General features: G+C 36.7%; 1 protein-coding gene across 1 annotated transcript in view; it reads right to left on the bottom strand.

Moving 5' to 3' along the window:
• The window catches only part of SNRK (SNF related kinase), a 31,117-nt gene extending 21,263 nt beyond the window's left edge, over positions 1 to 9,854 (bottom strand). Inside the window, exons 1-2 of the mRNA XM_008933515.2 lie at positions 9,752 to 9,854; positions 7,735 to 8,428 (exon numbers count right to left, since the gene is read on the bottom strand). Of these exons, the coding sequence (XP_008931763.1) occupies positions 7,735 to 8,323 (589 nt within the window). The 5' untranslated portion in view covers positions 8,324 to 8,428; positions 9,752 to 9,854. The remainder of the gene's footprint in view (positions 1 to 7,734; positions 8,429 to 9,751) is intronic.
• Between the last annotated feature and the right edge of the window lie 10,112 nt (positions 9,855 to 19,966).

Below are 19,966 nucleotides of genomic sequence, written 5' to 3'. Positions count from 1 at the left end.
CTGGTATCATACCACTGAATTGTTTGAATGGTGCTTGTTGATATACTTGTGCTTCAAAAGGAGAATAAGAAAAGTATTTCCACCCTTGTATAAACTAGAAAGTTTTAAAAAGTTGCATCCCTTGCATAAAAAGTCAGTGTCAAGATAGCACAGAATAACTGTGTTAATGATTTCAGCATTTCTACGTATCATGAGTATTTTTACACTGTCATATTTAAAGACTGCTGGCAAATCTGGAATATGGTCAAACTGGACCAGTTGTAAAATCTGAATGTAGGTAAAGAATGAAGATTACTTTTTCATAGATATTCAATTTTTTGCTGACTGAACTATTCTTTCATTCTTTAATTTTTAATGAAAAAGGCTTTGAATAAACTTGCGTACTGACCTTTCTAGTTCTTAGAGATGTTACCATCTGTTAATTCAACCTTTTTTTTTGTCTTTGTAAAATAGGATTTATTTTTCCCTTGCAGAAAGCTGAGGAAGAGAACATGCACAACTCAAGGCTAATATTTTCAAAATTAACATGCAGAACTGGATTTTTTCTTTGTTTTAAAGCACCATAAATCCGATCAATATTACTATTAGGAGACATAGCAGACAAGAGAATTAGAAGAAATCATCTCCTTCCCCCATCCCACCAAAAAAGAGCATAAATAGCAAATGGCATTTAGCAAATTATTTTCCTTATTAGCTCATCTGCCTGGCAAAACAGTCTGTTCTATATAAGTTATTTTATTTGACTAACACATGATCATCCGTAACTAGTCTTATCTTCAGAAGAGATTCTTATTTTCATTCAATCTGGCAACTAGTACTGGTATTCTGGAGGCCTCAACACAAGGAAGACGTGGACCTGATGCTGCAGCAAGTCCAGAGGAGGCCACGGAAACGATCAGGGGGCTGGAGCACCTCTCCTATGGAGACAGGCTGAGAAAGCTGATGTTGTTCAGCCTGGAGAAGAGAAGAATCCAGGGAGATCTTAGAGTCCCTTCCAGTACTTAAAAGGGACTACAAGAGAGCTGGAGAGGGACTTTTTACAAGGGCATGGAGTGACAGAACAAGGGGAAACTGCTTTAAACTGAAAGAGGGCAGGTTTAGATTAGGAAGTTCTTCACTTCAAGGGTGGTGAGGCACTGGAATGGTTGCCCAGAGAAGCTGTGGATGCTCCATCCCTGGAAGTCTTCAAGGTCAGGATGGATGGGGCTTCGAGAAACCTGATCTGGTGGAAGGTGTCCCTATCCACGGCAGGGGGTTGGACATACATGGTCTTTAAGATCCTTTCCAACCCAAACCATTCTGTGATTTCATGATTTTTCCCTGAAATCAATAGATGGGTTTTGCTGGTTGAGTAAAACTATTAAAATACAAACAGTTCTTCTTTTGTTTTCTAGTAACTACTGCATCTCAAATTTTGGTAAGAATATTTTAACAAAAAACACCACCACTGAAAGGTCTTACTGAACACGTGCCACTGCCTGTATTCCAAAATAGCCTGTTTTACTTCAATTCATTAATTCTGCATTTAGAAATCTATTCTATCTCCTTTGCTTTCTGTTGTTTAGCCACAAAAAAAGTTACTGTATCTATATTAAAAACCCAAACAAACCCAACGTTTTCTGCATGAATTCCAAGACTACTACTCCAGAAAATAAGTAGCCAGGTTATAAAACAATATTTATTAGTTAAATATAGAAGGAAGCTTTTTTCTATATAAAACATGTTCTCAAAATCATTGGACATATCAAAGCCTAAACAGCACATACAGCTTATGCACGTGTTTCACTACAATAATTTTGGTCTTTTGGAAATATAAAGATGATTTGCCCCTGCTATCTTAAAAATCCATTATATTTTCTGATTGACTACCTTTTCCTAAAGGTTCTAGCTGTACAATGTATTGTACTTTATTTATAAAAATTAACATTACAGCTTTACACATGAATGCAAAACTTAGGCATCTGGTATATAACTAGGTAGCACACCACTGATTGAGGCTCTGTTGCCAAATTAGTCAGCCATGGGCTGAACATAATTAATCTGAATATTTGTTTAAAGATGCATGAATGTAAGCTTCCTGGCTGTGGAGATGTATTCATCATAATGAAATCTTGCTCCACAATGGCACTTTGAAATACTATGAAAACAGTTGTCCCATGAACACTGCAAGATGACTAAGAAATAACCCTATACTCAAGTTACAGTTTAGCTGATATGGCAATAAGTGAAGACTTATCTTGACAGCTTCTCCTCTGTAGTTTCACTCAGATAAACTGTTCTTTGCTTCACCAGCAAAGAACTCCCCTTTCATAAAAAATAAATTTTACTACCTGCATCCAAATTGCCACAGAACATAAATTCTTTGTTAACATGACATGAATATCCTCAAGACCGTCACTTTCTAAAAGTGTTCTACAACCAATTCCTTCTACTTGACACTTCTAAAAAAGTATAAAAAGTTTATTTGTGACAATTTTTCAAATTTGACTCTATTTTTTCAGCAGCATGAGATACAAAGCACGGCAGGGAGAAGGCAGAAAAGCGTGGCCATTAACACAAGCACACAGGAGGAGAGAGCAGGACAGAAATACAGCTGATACACACATCAATTCCTTCTGTTTTGCCAGAAAAAGCATTTGAAGCTGAAAAGTAGAGCACACAATTCTAAAAATGCACTGGCAATGACACTGGATCAATTCAGTCAAATAAGTTACCAGAAAGTGAAGATAAGTGAGCACCGCAAAGATGATCTGACCTAAACTTGCTACCAACCTTCCCCCAGAGCTCTAAGCTGCATGCTCCCCTCACCTCCTTTGCACCAGCTCTTCCACTCAATGCTAAGGAGACAAACAGCTCTGCTAACTTGGCAGAAGTTAAGCCTGCAGAGAACATGCTTTCTGTCAGTTTTTGGCTTTCTAACAGTTTTCTGTCAAGTTAGCTGATAAAAATCAGTTCATCAAATGACCAGCCATGCAACACATGAGAAGTGCAGCACATGAGAAGGGGTAGCTCTGCACAGACACCAGCAAAACAGAAGGAGAAGTAGACCTTTTATACTGGAAGCATCTCATTATTACATCCTGAGCTTTTGCACCTTTACAGCCTCAAGCTCATTCCATAATGTATCTAACCATGAAACTTGTGAAGTGTTGCAATACGTCATAAAAAAGGCAGATTTTCAAAACAAAACAAGCAGAGAAAAGCTTTTGTAGGAATTCTTGCTTTTCATATCTGTCAAAGTTGGTTATAGTCACATTTTGAGCATAGTGAAACTCCAAATGCCACCAGGTATGCTCAATTATTCAACACTGTATATAGTTTGCAAATTATTTTTTTTTTAACTCCAGTCTGTCAAATCTTATATTCAGTACTTTTTATAAAGTAAAAGGTTACTGTACATAGCCACTGGCCATTATGCTTACATTAATCATTCAGTTTGTGAATAAAATGTTATACACAACAAGAAACATCAAAACTAGCTCCACGTGGGCCAGACAGGGTCATCAGGGCTACTTAGCAATGCTCAAGCACCATGTGAACAGGCTAAAGCTTTGAAAGACCAAACACACTCTAGCAACACTATGTGCAAGTAAGAAGCCCCTGTGAATGCTTTATGCAAAAAAAAAACCCAAACCAAAACAAAAACCACCAACAAAAGAATTTGGGATCATTTCAACAGAGTAGGTCTGAAAGCAGCAATAACTTCACCTCAGGAAAGCAAAAAGTACATGTAACAAAGCCTCTCTTTCCTTTAACTATGAAAAATTACTACATGATTAATACATATATTGCTTTATCATATTGACAGAAGATATCCAGGTTTGAGTTGTGCAAGAAAGATGGCATCTAATTACTAAAGTAATGGATGTTATCTGCAACTTCCAAGGCAGCAGCAAGTTAGATTTGAACTACAACCTGCCAGTTGAACAGCATTGAGCTACAGTTAGTCAGGTCTTTCATGAGGAACATCTTGCCACCATTCTCTTTCTGTTGCTGTGAGGACAGAATGCAATGCTAAGTAACTGTGATGGTAACTACAATGTGATTTGTGTACTACAGTACCACTCTAAAGGCCTGTGCTCAGCTGTGCTAAATGTACAAAATCCCAGTTTTACAATCTGAATTTCCCTATATCTGATCCCCAGAAAAATGAATTTACTTTGCAAATGTTTCTACAAAATCAGACACAGAATACTCCACTACACCAGATAAGCCTATCAGAAATGTCTATGTCTTCCAGAATTACTGTAGCTTACATAGCACTTTACTTTGTAGAGATGCCAAGCAGTTAAAATAGAACTTGCTCTCCTCTGAAAGAATCAACTAATCTGTAAATCTCCAATTAATTTTTATCACCTAGGAAAGAAGTGATTTCTATTTATTGAATGATCCAATCTCTGTTGATGCTGGTAGAGCAAAAGGAAAAGTACTATGAGAAGCATGCTTTATTCTTTCTCATCTGTAGTTATCCACTTCTGGAGTTCACTGGATCACACCACTGCTCTAAACAGAACTCTGATCAAAAATAATACATCCATTTGATTTATGAAATGAACTTTATGTCCAACAACAGTCCTCTCACTTTCCTCTGACTAGAACGAATTTTAATTAAGTATGAAAAAACATGGGAAAGTCATTATCTAACTCACTCAGCTTTTTGAAAAGCCCTGGGAACATATGATCATTGCCCAATATTCCTCTTGCATCATTATAACTACAGCTTTAAACACAAAAGGAAATGAGAGACCTACATTAACTAGGTTCTTTTCAAGTGTGAAAACTTTCAAGTGGCATCACAAAGGGGAGATTAATCCCTAAACTAGCTGAAACAGTTATGTTTTCATAAAGCAAGTTTTTCCATTATATTTATTAAACATATAGCTTAATGAAAGACTTGCCCTAAATATTTCAGCTTTTTGTAGAAAAAAAATGCAAAGTCTTTTCTTTTATATAGTCATTCTAACATTATTCACAAGAGATCAGAAAAGCCATTTTTGTGGCAAAGTTCTTTGGCAAAAAATCTCATGATCGAGGGGGTTTTTTTGCAATAGTTTTTGCAACAACAATTTTGCATAAATAAACACAGGTGTGGGGTCTTAAAATATTATAATGAATGCAAATATGCCTTAATATGCACATAGTATAAGCAGGGCAATCCATTTCAATTTGCCATTTTAGTAAACTGAGTTGGTTTCAAGTGGTCAGGTTGGGGTTCAAGTGAGCATCAGGACCATGCAGTTGCACTGGGGAAAGCATGACCTCCTTTCTACTAAGGAACTAGTTTTTATATTGGTTCAGCTATAATGTAATTTCATCCTGACTGGTAAAAAAATCTTTGCCATTGTCAGTCACGATTATTGCAATATTAATACCCCCATTCAGCCAACATCTGAATGAGTTCGCAGCACTTCACCACTATTTCAAGCTATAGATGCACACCTGGCACATTACTGGCATCAAAATACAACTGATGTAATTTCTTTGTTGAAATGTCTAGTTATGAATTTATGCATATTTCTAGTCCACAAGCACGACCTCATCCTAGCATGAGAATTTATCTTTCAACGTTAAGAAAGGTTTTCAGAAGCCAATTTCTTAGTTACATAATTACATCGTTAGTGATAAATTTTCTAAACATATGTTCTTTTAAGATTCTACATTTAAGACTCCATTTGGGAGAAAGGGGGCTTTAAATAAGGCCCTAATTTTATTTTTTATTTTTTCCTCCATCATTGGATTTAAAATACACAAATAAATCATATTTCAAAACCTTACATAGTGTATTTTATTTTTACCCATGGTTAGAAAAGGAAAATCCAGACCCTTCAATGTCATCATTTTATTGGCACCTAGTAGTAAATTTTGGTATTTTTATTCTGTTAATTATTGTACTGACAGCTTTTTATAGAGGATTTTATAGTGTACTACAAAGCAATGGAAAAAAAAACATGTCACTAAAATCTTATGACACCAGCACTGCAATCAGTCAACTAGGATAGAAGTTCTAAGTATCTATTAACTGAGACAGTATACTGGGGAATAAGTAAGCAAAAACAAACCCTGATGTGTATTTAAATATTCTCAGAAAGAGAACTTAACTGTATCCTTAGACACCAGCTACAAGAATTTAATTTTATCCTAGTTTTTCTACTGTGCACATCAATCCATTCTGTATTAGCCAGACCTCTCCTTCTAGGAATCCATTCAAAAATATTCTTATAGTACTATTCGGAAGTTTACCTACCTAACTGCTTCCAAAGTCCTCCAAGAAACAAGATTATATTTATCATGTAGAGGTCCAAAGCACACTTTGTTAACTACATAATTCAGTTTGGACCATCTGGTCATAATGCTCTTAATTCCCCCTCCCCCATTAATCCCCATACACCATCTTTTTTCTGAACATCTTCAACTGGGCAGCATTATCAAAAGTTCATTTTTTGCTCAACCTCCAAAATTTCACTGCTCTTCCATTTTTCAAAAAATAATTCCACAAGGAACTGTACAGAATATTTAACAAATGCACTTTTCCATCTAGTTTCAGAGGCCACTGTAATCAGTTACACTCATGCTTCAGGAAATTCTCAGAGAGACATAAAAGAACATAGAAAAACTATGGAGTTAGGAGCTCTAGTTTGCCACTAATAACAGTAGAACCAACTCATCTAAAACATCCAACTCTAAATGGAAATGATTTTGTAAAGCATCACTGTAGCATCCACATGGATTTGCAAACCCACAAATAACACAGATCCAAAATTCCTAATTACAGCACACTCAAGAAAGTGAACTTGCAAGTCCAGAAAACCCAAAGTACAATACCTATTCAAAGTAAGAAGCCATGAAGTGTCATTCAAATGTTTAGGTAAAGATCATAAGATCTAGTAGCTAGAAAATATTTATATTAAAAATAATGCAAAAATTGTAGTGCAACAGCGTGCCTGTCAGCATATAAAATTAGCTGACTGTTTACCTCAGGTAAATTAGCAAAAAATGGGCACCTCAGTCTTAATTTAAACCATGACTACAGCCACTACTAAAAAACATAGCAAAGACATCCATGTGTACAGAGTCCTAATGGTGCTATCAAGACAGTAAAACATCAGATACTGAGCAAACAAAAACAAGAGGCATGTTGACTGCTAGAACCTATTCCTGGAGACCATTTGGAATCATACTTACCTAAATCTGTTGGAGAAGTGAGCTGTACCTCAACTAACAGATATGAATAATCTGTATGAGTACAAGACAATAAAGTGACTCTATCAAATGGCTTTCGAGCACCTTGCAGCAGAACATGTAAGAAGCCTGGGCTCACAGTGCCACTGTTATATGGCTAAACTGAGCAAAGAAAATCACTGGTGGTTGGGGTTTTTTTGCAAGGGGGTGTGGAGTCATGTTAAAAATAAATTTAAAACAGGCACTTTTCCGAAAAGAAGATGGGTTTTCTAACAAAGTATGTACAAAAAACCACATTGCATCCCCATTGTTATTAATAGAAAACTTAATTACAATGGATACATTTGCATCATTTCATACAAAAAGAACTTTTAAGCTTTTTTGAGAATGTTTAAGTATATCCTTCAAACAGCATTATAGCTCATTCAGGTTATATTATTTCTTGTCAATTAGCTGTCTTCCACATATGGCACTATCTTGAAACAGAAAACAAAGAGGTACAACATCATTGTACTTCAGTTTATGGATTATGGGTTGAATTCAAAGAGAACATACCAACTGCTGGTGCATCATATTCATCTCCAAGTAAAATTTCAGGAGCAGAATACGCAAGGGATCCACAGCTTGTGGTGAGCTTCTTTCCAGGCTGAAATTTGTTGCTGAAGCCAAAATCAGTCAGTTTCACAAGTCCTTGTTTTTCGAAGAAGACCACATTCTCTGGTTTTAAGTCCCTATGAACTACGTGCAGTTTATGGCAGTAGGATATAGCATGAACTATTTGAGCGAAATATTTTTTTGCCAGATCCTCATTCAAACCTTCCTCATGTTTCATGATGTAATCAAACATATCTCCGCCATCACCTAACTCTAGGATTAGGTAAAGCTTAGTCTGGGTATCAATCACTTCATACAGCCGCACTATGTTGGGATGCTGCACTAGTTTCATGCACCTAACTTCTTGAAAAAGATGTCCAGTGGCTAGAGTGTCCAGTTTGGTCTTGTCAATCACTTTTACTGCTACTTTTTCACCTGTGAAGACATGCCGAGCAAGTTTGACCACAGCAAAATGGCCTCTGCCCAAAGTTTTATCCAAGTCATACAATCCTGCAATTTTTCCATCATATCCTCGTTTGAAGCCTGCCATTCTGTTTCAGAAGATGAAATAATATTTAAGCTCTTTGGAAACACAGTATTTTCATATAAGAGTATCTGATGCAAATAAATAGTCCATCATCGCTGCCAAGCATACCTAAAACCAAAAAGAGACAAGATTACATATTTGTATATAAGTAAGCAAAATTACTATAGTGTAATTACCCTAAAGTTACATTAGCATATTACTACAGATTATTTACTACATTCTTCAGGAGCTTTTGCAAAGGGTTTGATAAGCCATGCTGTGCTAACCAGCAGATTTCTGACATCACATTATCAGTATCTTGAAGAAAGCGTGTTTCAAAACTGCAGTAATGAACACCTCTCTCAAACTCAGTGGCCTTCATTGTCTTGAGGCAGAAACCTTGCAAGCAGCACTTGAAGAAATCAGTGTTATAAGGACTGTTAAAACTGGCAAAGTTGAAATCTGTACCTTTTCCAGCTACATTAAAAATCAGATGGACAGCACAGAATATTGGCAAGAGGAGCATATTTGATTTATCTTATTTTTGGCATATTCCATATTGCACATGAAACAGCTTTAATACAAAATTCTGATGGCATAGACTTTTACCTTCTCCCTTTTAACAGCTTCCTGTTTAGCAAGGCTCAGACTGACATACAACACTTAATTTCGTTACTCTAATTAGTTTGAGCATTATCAATCAGTACTGTAATTACAACAAATGAAGCTTTACAGGCTGAAATCAAACATTTGAGTTGGATGTACTCTCAGTGTTAAATAAAATGTCTTAAATATTTTGACTGAAGTTATAAAAACTGGTGATAAAAAGTTTGCATGTAGGCAGCATATGTTCAGCAGTCCTGGGAATGAGTCAGGGGAAGGGGAAGAAGAGTGGGAAGGAAGGGGAGAAAACTCAGAGTTCAGCTTTTATGTGCTGAACTCCCGCTTACCAGATAATTCGTCATTTAAGCAAACAAGACTCAACTTATAAAACATTTATATTCAAAACTAGTTTTGAAGGTCTTATATCCCACTGCCATTTTTTTTCCACATACAAAACCTCCCAAAAACTTCTCCTGCATCACTAACTTAGATTGAGGTTTAAATAAAAAACTGTAGGTATCAAAAAGCATTGTTTGCATCTTTGAGTGCAAAGCAGCTGGAAATATGATGGCTTATTGCCAACTCTATAAAATCCAGAAAACATAGCTCTTTAGAATGTATTTTCACAGTTTTGAAACTGAACTTCAAAAAGAAAACCTTTGAAAAGGAAGCTGGCAAACAAACAGCTTCTTACATTAGTTATTCTCAAGTTGAAATGTAAGCATTAGATTAAAAACACTCCCTGCTAAACAAGTTATTTCACAGTGAAACTAATGAACCTGGTTTCATATGAATTCAATTACAAGGTTGGGGGTCCTATGAAGACTCTCTGATGTTTAACAAGCTCACCTTACTGCTTCTCTCAGCTGAAGCCATGGTATAACCTCTTTGCTATCCAGCTGCCTGCTTCCACAAAGTCCAAGGGAATTCAGTTTGAGACTTCCACGCCTGTAAAATTTGAATGAAATCAATCAACTTCCAAAAATTCATAACCCAGACAAGGAACAGGGTAAGTGTGACAAGCATAAAAACACTGAGGCTTAGGGTTTTGTATTTCTTTAAAGATAGGTATCAAGCTTTAACAACCTTCACCGGGTTTTGTGTTGCTATATGCACCCTTTCATTTTGCTACTAAGCACTATGCTTCAGATGCTCTTCCAAAAACCACTCCACTTCACTAGAAGATGCCATAGTATCAAAATTGGGGTTGGCATATCTGCTTCCCAATGCTTCCCACACTGCTCATCTTACAAAGTTCCCCTACCACTCCTATGTAATACCTCTCCATCCTCACTGAAAAAAGCACAAAACAAAATGACAGCATGCTATCTTACACTAAATGCCCACGTCAAATACTCTCCTACCTGGTAAGTAACCATTAGGGGACACATGGGGAAGAATACAGTAACAATGGCAGATTTTAACAATAAAGAATGAAACTCCTTATCTGTAAGAGATTCAAAAACTTCTTTACATCTGAGACCAGTGGCTTTGTGTTTAACAGTGTTTGATGGATTCCACCACACCCTTCCCTGTAAAACTGGGCAGGTGTTTTATTAAAGTATGTGAATTTTTAGCATCAAGAACATACTGCATTAGAGGTGTATAGCTTAACTCTGTGCTGTGAGAAGAACCACTTTCTCTTGTTTGTTTTAAATCTCCTGATAATTTGTGCATCTTCTCATTCACTGTCTGTTCCAAAACAAGAACTATCATACTCCCTTTACCTTGCCTCAAGCAACTCACAGCTTCAGCTTCCTCCCTTTCTAGCTTCAGTTTAATCTTGTTTGAGTCCTAGTCTGTCATTCCTTTTGCAGAGGTTATTCCACAGGCTTTCACATTCTTCTCACCTTTCTCTACACATTTTCTGTTTTATCCTATTCTACTTTCTTAGGCCAATTTGAGGTTTTTTCACTACCACTACCGAGCACGGACATAATGTTTTCATGCAATGCCTTACTATAGTTGTATAATATTCCATCATACTGACCTAACCCCCAAAATGCAGACTAATGAAAAACAGTCCATGTACACACACAGACCACCCAACTTTCACCTGTATGAACCAATAGGGGATATATTAATCAACTGTGCTCCATATGGTTATGTGACTCCAGAGTCCTAATCTTAAAGAGATTGCCAGCATTTTAAAAAAACAGCAACAACAAAAAAACCAAACCAACAAAACACCCCTCCACACAAACATGCTTTATAGTACTGCTGTCTCCACAGTACCCTAATCTGATTCCTCATTGCTTCTAGATTAAAGAAATTAAAGGAAAAAAGGAGCACACAAATTAAAGACAACTTTTTTAACTGTCACTAGGATATCATCCCTTCTTACAAATCTGTTTTACCCATTATGATATCACATAGTTAATACCTTCTGCTAAACTACTTAACAACTTTAGAACCCTTGAGTTAAAAAAAATAAAAAAGACTGTCAAAAACCAGAAAGCCATTCCCTACTCAACTGGAGTTAGCAACAACACAAACTCCAGGGCTCACGTCTTTGTGGACCATTTCGTTCTTGAATGTTAAGTCAAACCTCAAGATTTACATCTCTATCAGCATGAATTCATCACATCCTACAAATTTGGCCCAGATCATCAAACACCTTTTCTCTCTGAGAAGATATGGCTTTAGATTTTCTGTTAAGTCTTGGATTCAAAAACAACACCTGCAGACAAAACCGAGCATTTGCACTGTGTGGCAAAACCAAAGTTTTGTTAATGGAAGAGGTAAGGAAAACGGAGGTAAAAAAGCCTCAGCCAATTTTTAGTTAGCTTTTCTTTCTTAAACTGAAGAAGGCTTCATCCCTGGCAGAGCAAAAGGGAGAGAACAAATCCAGCCAGATGTAACAGAATGCAACTTGTCTGAATTTAACTGCAACACTCGGCAGTAAGGGAAGATTTATACTCATTATTTTGTTCACTTGGCACATTCTCAACCACCTTAGTACAAACTCAACAAGTGATTTAACTGTAAATCACAGAATACACATAAACAACCTGTCAACAGAATTCCAGCAAAAATCAGCTATGCATAAGCCATGGAGAAGTACATCAAACAGTAATCAACAGGATAAGAGTTTACAGAAATGGAAGATAAACTATGCTTACTAATGTTGCAGCCCCATTAGCTGTAGTAAAATTAATGCAGATTCATTAACAGTTTAACATAAAGTCTCCACAATAACAGAACAACTAACCCTTAATTCTGTGGTTTTAAAATACATCTCCAGAGATGAAGCTCCCACAGCTAAATACAAGGATCTTAGAAGCACACATGGTTTGAACATACCAGCATTCTGAATTGTTCAGCAGTAGGAAGTGGATGCAAAAATGTCATATTATATGTAGGTACAAGCCATGATTATAATTTAAATATGCTATATAAAGGGTCACACCTGCTATACCAATACTTTTCTGAGTATTTACTTTTCCTCAGTTTCTCTCTAGAAAAATAGAATTTTGAAAGTACTTAAGGATCAGATAAGAGCTTTTGAGCTGAAGTCTCTTTGAGGTTATTGTTTCCTTAGTAAAACTTTTAGGGCTAAGATGAAATAACCCAAAACTTACAGATTTACAATCACCCTCCAAAACAGAGTTATTTTTAATGATGGATCATTTCAGTGATCCAGTTTACTATGTGACCTCTTGAACATTTTTACCAAATGAACAAGCTGCAGACTAAAGCACATGACAAGCAAATTTTCCACCAGCCACACTTTACCAGCAAGCCAAACTACAGCCTGAGAAAAAGCATTTAAGAGACAGTTATATCACAGAAAATATTTGCCTATCTTTTCATTCACATTATCTCAAGGCCCTGATCAGTTAATTTTTCAGCATTAGAGAATTTGGATTGTCAAGCTGGTGAGTTTAGTAACCATTAGCAGCGTTTAATCCATGTGGCTAATTATGGTTCTAAAAATGCAGTTTTCCCTAACTATACCAGAACTCAGCTATGCCCCTGATACTCATTTTATGCAACGCAGACATTTACCAGAAAATAAATTCAGAACAGATCCTTCCTTCCATAGAAGCTCCTATAACCTATCCCATAAAATATTGCAAACAGTCACTGTAATTGAAATCTGCAGAAGCTGTTTTGTAATATCACATGCATTCTATTAGGAAGCTTAACAGCAGTACTGTGATTCAACCATCTTTAAAAGAGGGATGAATAGTTCTGTTTAGACAAACAGCATGTTTCAGAGACATTAGTTTTTCTTTAAGCAATTCACCCCTTTCAAAAAGTTTCATTATATTCTATATTGCATGTAAGACCAGCCTTCTGGCCTTCATCTTACCTTAATGTACCTTTTTTATTTAGAAAATGAAGATTCAAGGTCCCACTTAAACAAAATGTTGAAATACTATCAATGCAAAGACTTATCAGGCTAACAGACATGAAAGCTCAAATAATCTTCACTGGGACTCATCCATCCATAGACAGCTAACCATTCCTGTCTCCCGTCAAGATAAATGGAGATTCAGTCAACACAGATAAGAGTCTATGATAAAACAAATTGCACCCTAAAGCAGATAGCCAAATAGATCAGATGAATCATGTCTTAAAAGCACATGCTTTCATTTTCTGTAACAGGAGTTTAGAATGAATAGTTCAGTGGATGCACACACTATATACATCCACCAGATAGATTAAAGTTTACTCTGTTTCTCCTTTTGCTCTCTTTTGTCTCAGACAAGTAACAGCATCTATATCAATTATTTATTTACTACATAATTGTATGCTGAGAGTAAGACTTATGTTGCTAGTGTTCCCAGAAACACTAAGCCCCAAATTTGACATAAACAGATTTTGGAGATTCAAAAGCAATTATTTTACTCTGAAAGCAATTTGTACAAATCATTAGAATCTGAGAGCAAACTGAAGGACATATCAACTTGGTATGCAAACTGCCAGTATAATTTTTCACATTTTTTTTCCAATATTTCTTATCAATTTTTATCTGCTATCCTATTTTGAGATCTCTTCACAGGATAAGCCATGAGCCTTTAAAAACGGTCTTTGTTACTATATGAGCCACTACTCCCATGTGACAATGTTACACCCTCACTGGGGTTTTTTTCCACTGATTTTGTTACACTGTCAGCTGCTTTCCCCCCAGAGGGTTTTTGATCACCTTTCCTTTTACATAAGGGGGAGTCAACACCCTAGAAACAGGCACAAGGCTTTGCAAGAGTGAAGTGTGAAGAACACACACACTTAATGCATAACCACATGTTCTGAAAACTTGTCATGACTCAACTCCTCCAGTGTATTTCAAACTTTTTAAGCTCCTAACTACCCAATATTTCTTGAATATTCAATACTCAATATGGGATTTAAGATCCCAAGAACCTTTTGTTTCCATACACAGTTGTCACAGTCCAGCACTTTCACCTTCCTATGACCTTAGCCTTCACAACTGTCACTGAAAGGTACTCAAGAAATAAGGGCACTCTATACCTGCCCTAGAACCAAACACGTGGGAAATGGAGCATCTTTTCATGGGGGGAGGGAGGAAGACACAATTCATAGGGGCAACTGTGTTACAACTCGGCCTTTATATACAATTCCCTCTCTAAAGCTTTATTTTCCACTTTGCATGACTGCACCACAGCATACACACGTATCTTTCCTTTCACTGATGACAAACCCCATAAAACTTCCTGCTCCTGGCAAGTTCCACAATAAAAGACTACAGTAGATGTTTTTCAAGGTGTACATGCACTTCTTTTATTTTCCTATTAGGCCTCATTGTTGGTGTCAGCATCCAGATCATACTATGCTACTAAAATGTCAAGATGTGTCAGCAAAAATCTACCATTCAGCATGGCTACATCTAAAATGTTGAAGAACATGATGAAGAGTTATCAAGTAGTGCTATCTTCCAAATATAAAACGAAGAATTAACTTGCACAATTTAATTGTATTCCTTAGTTTTAAACAGTCTACAGAACGTTGCTCTGAAAAGATACAAGAGCTGTCAATTGCTGATGAAGTTTTGCCATTAAACGTTTGGGAAGTCTAATAAAATGTTAGTGTTTCATTATTTTAGAATGTATTGCAGGCATTAGAGCTACTGATGCCTAGCCTTAACTCTTCGTAGAATTTAAAAATAAAAGCAAAATGCTAACAGGAGCTCTTCAACTTTAAGAGCCATTATTCAGTAAACAGCCAGCAGCAGAAATATTTGGCAGGTCAATAAACTTAGTAAAACATTGCTCCTGGACCAACAAAAGGTTGGGGGGGAGGAGGGGAGGTGGGCAGGCAAGAGGGGTAGCATTATAGATTTGAGAAGAAAGAAAAGTTACCAACATTATTTTGTAACAGAGAATTATGAGAGCCTGCATGATTTGAGTTCTAAGAGCAAGACACTTTGAGGCAGCTCCAACGCATATGAAAACTTAAAAAATACAATGCACAAATTCAGAAACCCCACTAGATAGTTGGTATTTTTGTGAGAATCATCTTCAACACAGACAAGTGAAAAAAGCCAGACCTGAATTGGTCCTTTAGGGCCTCCACTTTAGAAGTCAAGAATGTGTATTTCCTTTTTCTTTCTCAAGTAGGTGAATGAAAAAAAAAAACCCAGACAACACTGAAGTATGTACATATTGCAAAGCAACCGCAAGATTATGATTACAGACACCAAAGCAGTTCAGAGGGCAGATGTGCTAAGAGTGATCAAACTCTGATCCACTGACAAACCTATCACTAGTAGTCACTGGCACTGGTTCCAATTGTGAAATATGTTAAAAGCCCAAGATACTTTCACAACCATGCTGATAATCACTATGGTTCACAAGGTACTTTCCATTTCTAAGGGGAGGTATTACATAAGACAACTACAATCTGTCCTATGGATTTAAGAACTCAGCAATAGCTTTACACCATTTCAAGTCCTCACACCAGTCACAGCTCCAAAAGCAATTAATTTCATGTTGTCTCTGTTTTCTGCTTATGCTTACTCTCAAAGTCCAGTATGTAGCTGGAAGACAAAAAAGAAAAAAATACAGACACTACCCTGTTCGCATATCAGATGCTTCAGCAATAAAGCACTTAAGTTCTAAAGCTGTTCCTAAAGTATTATTGTATAGTAAGAAAAAAACCCCAGATCTTCCCCCATAGTCACATCTCAAATTAACTTCTGCATAATAGTAAGTGATAACATCTTTTAAAAGGATTTGCTCCAAGTTTTGTGATATCTGCTAGTACTGTCTTTTTGTATCTGTAAATCACCTATAAAACTTTGTTCAGACCCTATGATATCACAATATATTAAAAAAAATTAGTTTCAATTGAAACTATCATGTTTTGCAGTTCCCACTAACAGAAAAATTTCTCCTCTACTACAGAAAATGAGCATGGGTATCTTAGCTACAGACATTCATAAACCTAACCAACCAATGTCCAGTATTTCAGTCAACCATTGTATAAGCAACAGAGACAACTCATGGCAGTTGGGCTCCCTAGTCCAAAATTATACTTTTTTAAACTTGATAACCAGTATCCAAGTAGACTCTTGAAGACTTTGATATTCTAAATCATATCACCCAAAATTTCCTCACCCAAAATAACTAGGAACATGAAACTGATGAAGAAATACTTTGCATATCAGGCAGAAGTCACATCATTGTGATTCACGATGGTATCACTATCTTTTGGACAGGACACTAAGTCTTTCCTTCCAGGAAACTTACTGCAAGAACTTTACAGAAACAGACAACTCAGATTTTTATTCCACCAATCTGGACTCTTTCAGAGGGGTTGCTTCTACCCCATGAATTCGCAGAATTGCTTCACCTTTCTCAAATGTCTCTTTATTAACATTACCACATAATTTGGTCATGCCAGGCAGTGCAGCCAAGATCACTAACAGGAATTCTAAACATTCTGTCATTAATCAATGAACATTTCAGTGTGGTGTAACATTTAAATGCTACCACTGTTTTAAAACCTAGATCTTTGTTGTGTAAATTCAGAATCACAGACATGATTTCTATTCTCTATCAAGGGAGATGAAAGCATCAGACTCCATCTCAAACATGACTATTCAGATGCAAATATATGTGTATACTGTTAGTACCTATTACAAGCAATAATAATTTCTATAACATTTCTTAAGAGCATCTTCAAGGTCAAATGTCAGATAGCTTCATTTGTTTAGCAATATGTCTGGTAACAAATTTCAAGGGCTGAATTGATTTAAGTTGCCTTCATGAAACTGTCATTTCCATCTAGCATAAAACTACTTAAACCTTAAGAAACAGACTGCACCCAACCTACAATTACACACAGTTTCAACAGTTTATTCTCTTTCATAGCATCCTAAATTACTTCAGAACTGCCAGACACCTGAAATCTACCATGCTTCAACATGAACTAAGATTATAAAAGTTTAGGCTATCATCTCCCAAGTAAAGTTGGTTTAAGTCCAGTCAGTAACTCCAGTAATCTCCATATAGGAGACTGCTGTGGAAAAAACACAGTGATACATGAAGAGTAAAAATCAGTCTGTCAAATTCAGTGCAACATTTGTATCCTACCACTGCTGTAAAAGACCACTGTAACACAGAGAGATTCGGCTTTTCGGAAAGTGAACATGCTCGGGTTTATATTTCACGAGTGTAATTTTTTTCTCATTAAGTTCTTAACATTGGTGACTCAATCAACTTATGTGTACTAGAATTCTGCTAGGGTGAGTTATCCTAGAATTGTAAGGGAATACACATTTTTTTCAAATCCTCTTAAGCTCTTACCTAATACTGTTATGTGTATTAAAACAACAGCTACTTTACATTATTATAGCAGCTGCAGCATTACAGTTAAGTGCTCGATAACAGTGTGACACAGAAGATGTGCAGAACCTCACAGGCTACTAACATTAAGAGCTAATGCAATTTAACATTACTATATCCATGATAAACTGCAGTTCAGCCCTATCTGCCTTTCCCTGATCTGAAACATGCTTCATAGTTTTCTTAAGACATAATTACAAAACACTATTAAGTAGGAATGGACAGAAGTTCATCAAGCAGTTTTACAGCTACAGCATTTCAATGAAATTTTGAAAGCAAACAAAATCCAAGAAGAGAAGTGCATTATTTCAAGAGAGACAGATTGTGAGGAAAAAAGCTAGCTGCACCAGGATATTGTGCCCTTGAAAGCAAGGCAATCTAAGCAAGACAAAGGCACTACTTTGGCATTAGCATTGTTAGTGGGATAAAAAGGACAATGATACACTGAAGGTGTAGACTGCAAAACAATTATTCAAATATGATATCAAAGACAGTGAGAAGACACCAGGTTGGTCAGAACAGTGCACAAGGAAGATGACTACTTTAAGCAGAATAATATCTGCAGTAGTATATTAACATGCATACTCTTAACATGCTATTTGTTTAAAATAATCAGAAAGCCAACTGTTTATTACAGTCCAACCACCCAAACCACATGGGAATATCAGTTTTCATAGCAGGATGATTCAAGTAACAGCAGTAACCTGTGCAGTGTCCAGAACTCAGAGTGTACTTTCTTGTTTCTCAATTGTGTAAAATGAAAACAAAAACCATAAAACACTAAGTCCACTTAAGATGTAATTTTCCCTTTTCCCTGTTTTTTCATGAAAGCCTCGTGTGGATCACAAGGATTCTTTTAAAAGAGCCAGATGAACGTACTGCCTTAGATGATACCCTGACCATCAGGCAAAGCTCCAGCACTGAGATTAGCTTCTTTTCCCAACCACTTGAAAAACCATGCTATCATTCTACCACTTTTCTGGTAATTTAGAATATTCAGGAAAAATACGAGACAAGACAGGACTTTCTTATCCTTGGCTTTTATTATTAAGTCCTCAAATCTGGATGTTTGCATGCCCTAGAAGTAAAATGGGCAGATAGCAGTCTATTAAAGTTAAATTTTACCTTGCAAAACATGTCAAAATGTTAACTGTACTGTGTAGTAACTAACTGTTAGTTCTTATTTGCTTCAGATTCCTTCTTCTGGGATCAGCAATAGTACAAAAATAACCACCATCCAATTTCCCACTTTCTGCAATACAGCTGTCAAAAAAAATCCCACCATTCCTCAACCCAGTTCCTAATGGTGCATGCCTTGAAAGAAATGCTTAATTCTACCATAATAAACATTTGCTTGTAAACACTTCTATACAGACTTCACTTTGCTGAGATTCATTAAACTGGTCCTTCCCCAGAGCCTGAAGATCTAAATATATCCATAATAAACAACTCCAAAAAAGCAGCCGATATGACTAAGTAGTGACTGCACTACAGAGGGCAGGCGTAAGCACATTTGCATTCAATTCATTCATGCTAGATGGCTGAAAATCATACAATACGCTTCAGCTGCTCCTCCAGTAACTTCCACTGAAGAAACCGCTTCTTTGCCCATCTACCCTCAATAAGCTCTTGGAAGTGAGATGGTCAATAAGAAACTAGTATAAGTAAAAACCCAGAGCTTTTCATATGTAGATATCCCACACAAATGTTTCTCCTTCACAGGTATACTAGCATCCCTTACCAATAAAAATATCCAACCTGAAAATAGGTCACTTTTCTCACCAACCATCCTCCAGCCAATATAGGTTTTTTTCCCTAGTGGATGTTCTTCAACACTTTATTCAGTCTATTTACTGAAAAAAACCCACAAACAAATAACAACACCAACCACACATAACTGTCCTTCAACTATTACCAAGACTGTACATCAATCACAAGCATGTTTAAAAGTCACCCTCCATTAATTTATCGAGTGAAGTACCACCTGGGTGCCAAAACCCACCTGACAAAAAGCACAAAGACCTCTATCCGGGACCTCACTAGCTATCCGACTGACTTCTGTAGCGATCTAAAGGCAGCAAATTCAACGCAGTAAGTGTACTGACAGCAGCAAGACACGTACTAACAAAGCACGAGGGATACTTCCAGCCGCTGTCAGGAGGGCCACGCTCCAGCCCTGGCCTGAAAAAGGCGAAGGCAAACCTGTTGGCTACGCACTCGGCTCCGAGGGGCAAGATGCACCGTCATTCCC

This window comes from Manacus vitellinus, unplaced genomic scaffold (genome assembly GCF_001715985.3).
Source record: "Manacus vitellinus isolate BGI_N305 unplaced genomic scaffold, ASM171598v3 scaffold_3_pilon, whole genome shotgun sequence".
Taxonomy (NCBI): Eukaryota; Metazoa; Chordata; class Aves; order Passeriformes; family Pipridae; genus Manacus; species Manacus vitellinus.
This window is presented reverse-complemented; position numbering and strand designations above follow the sequence as displayed.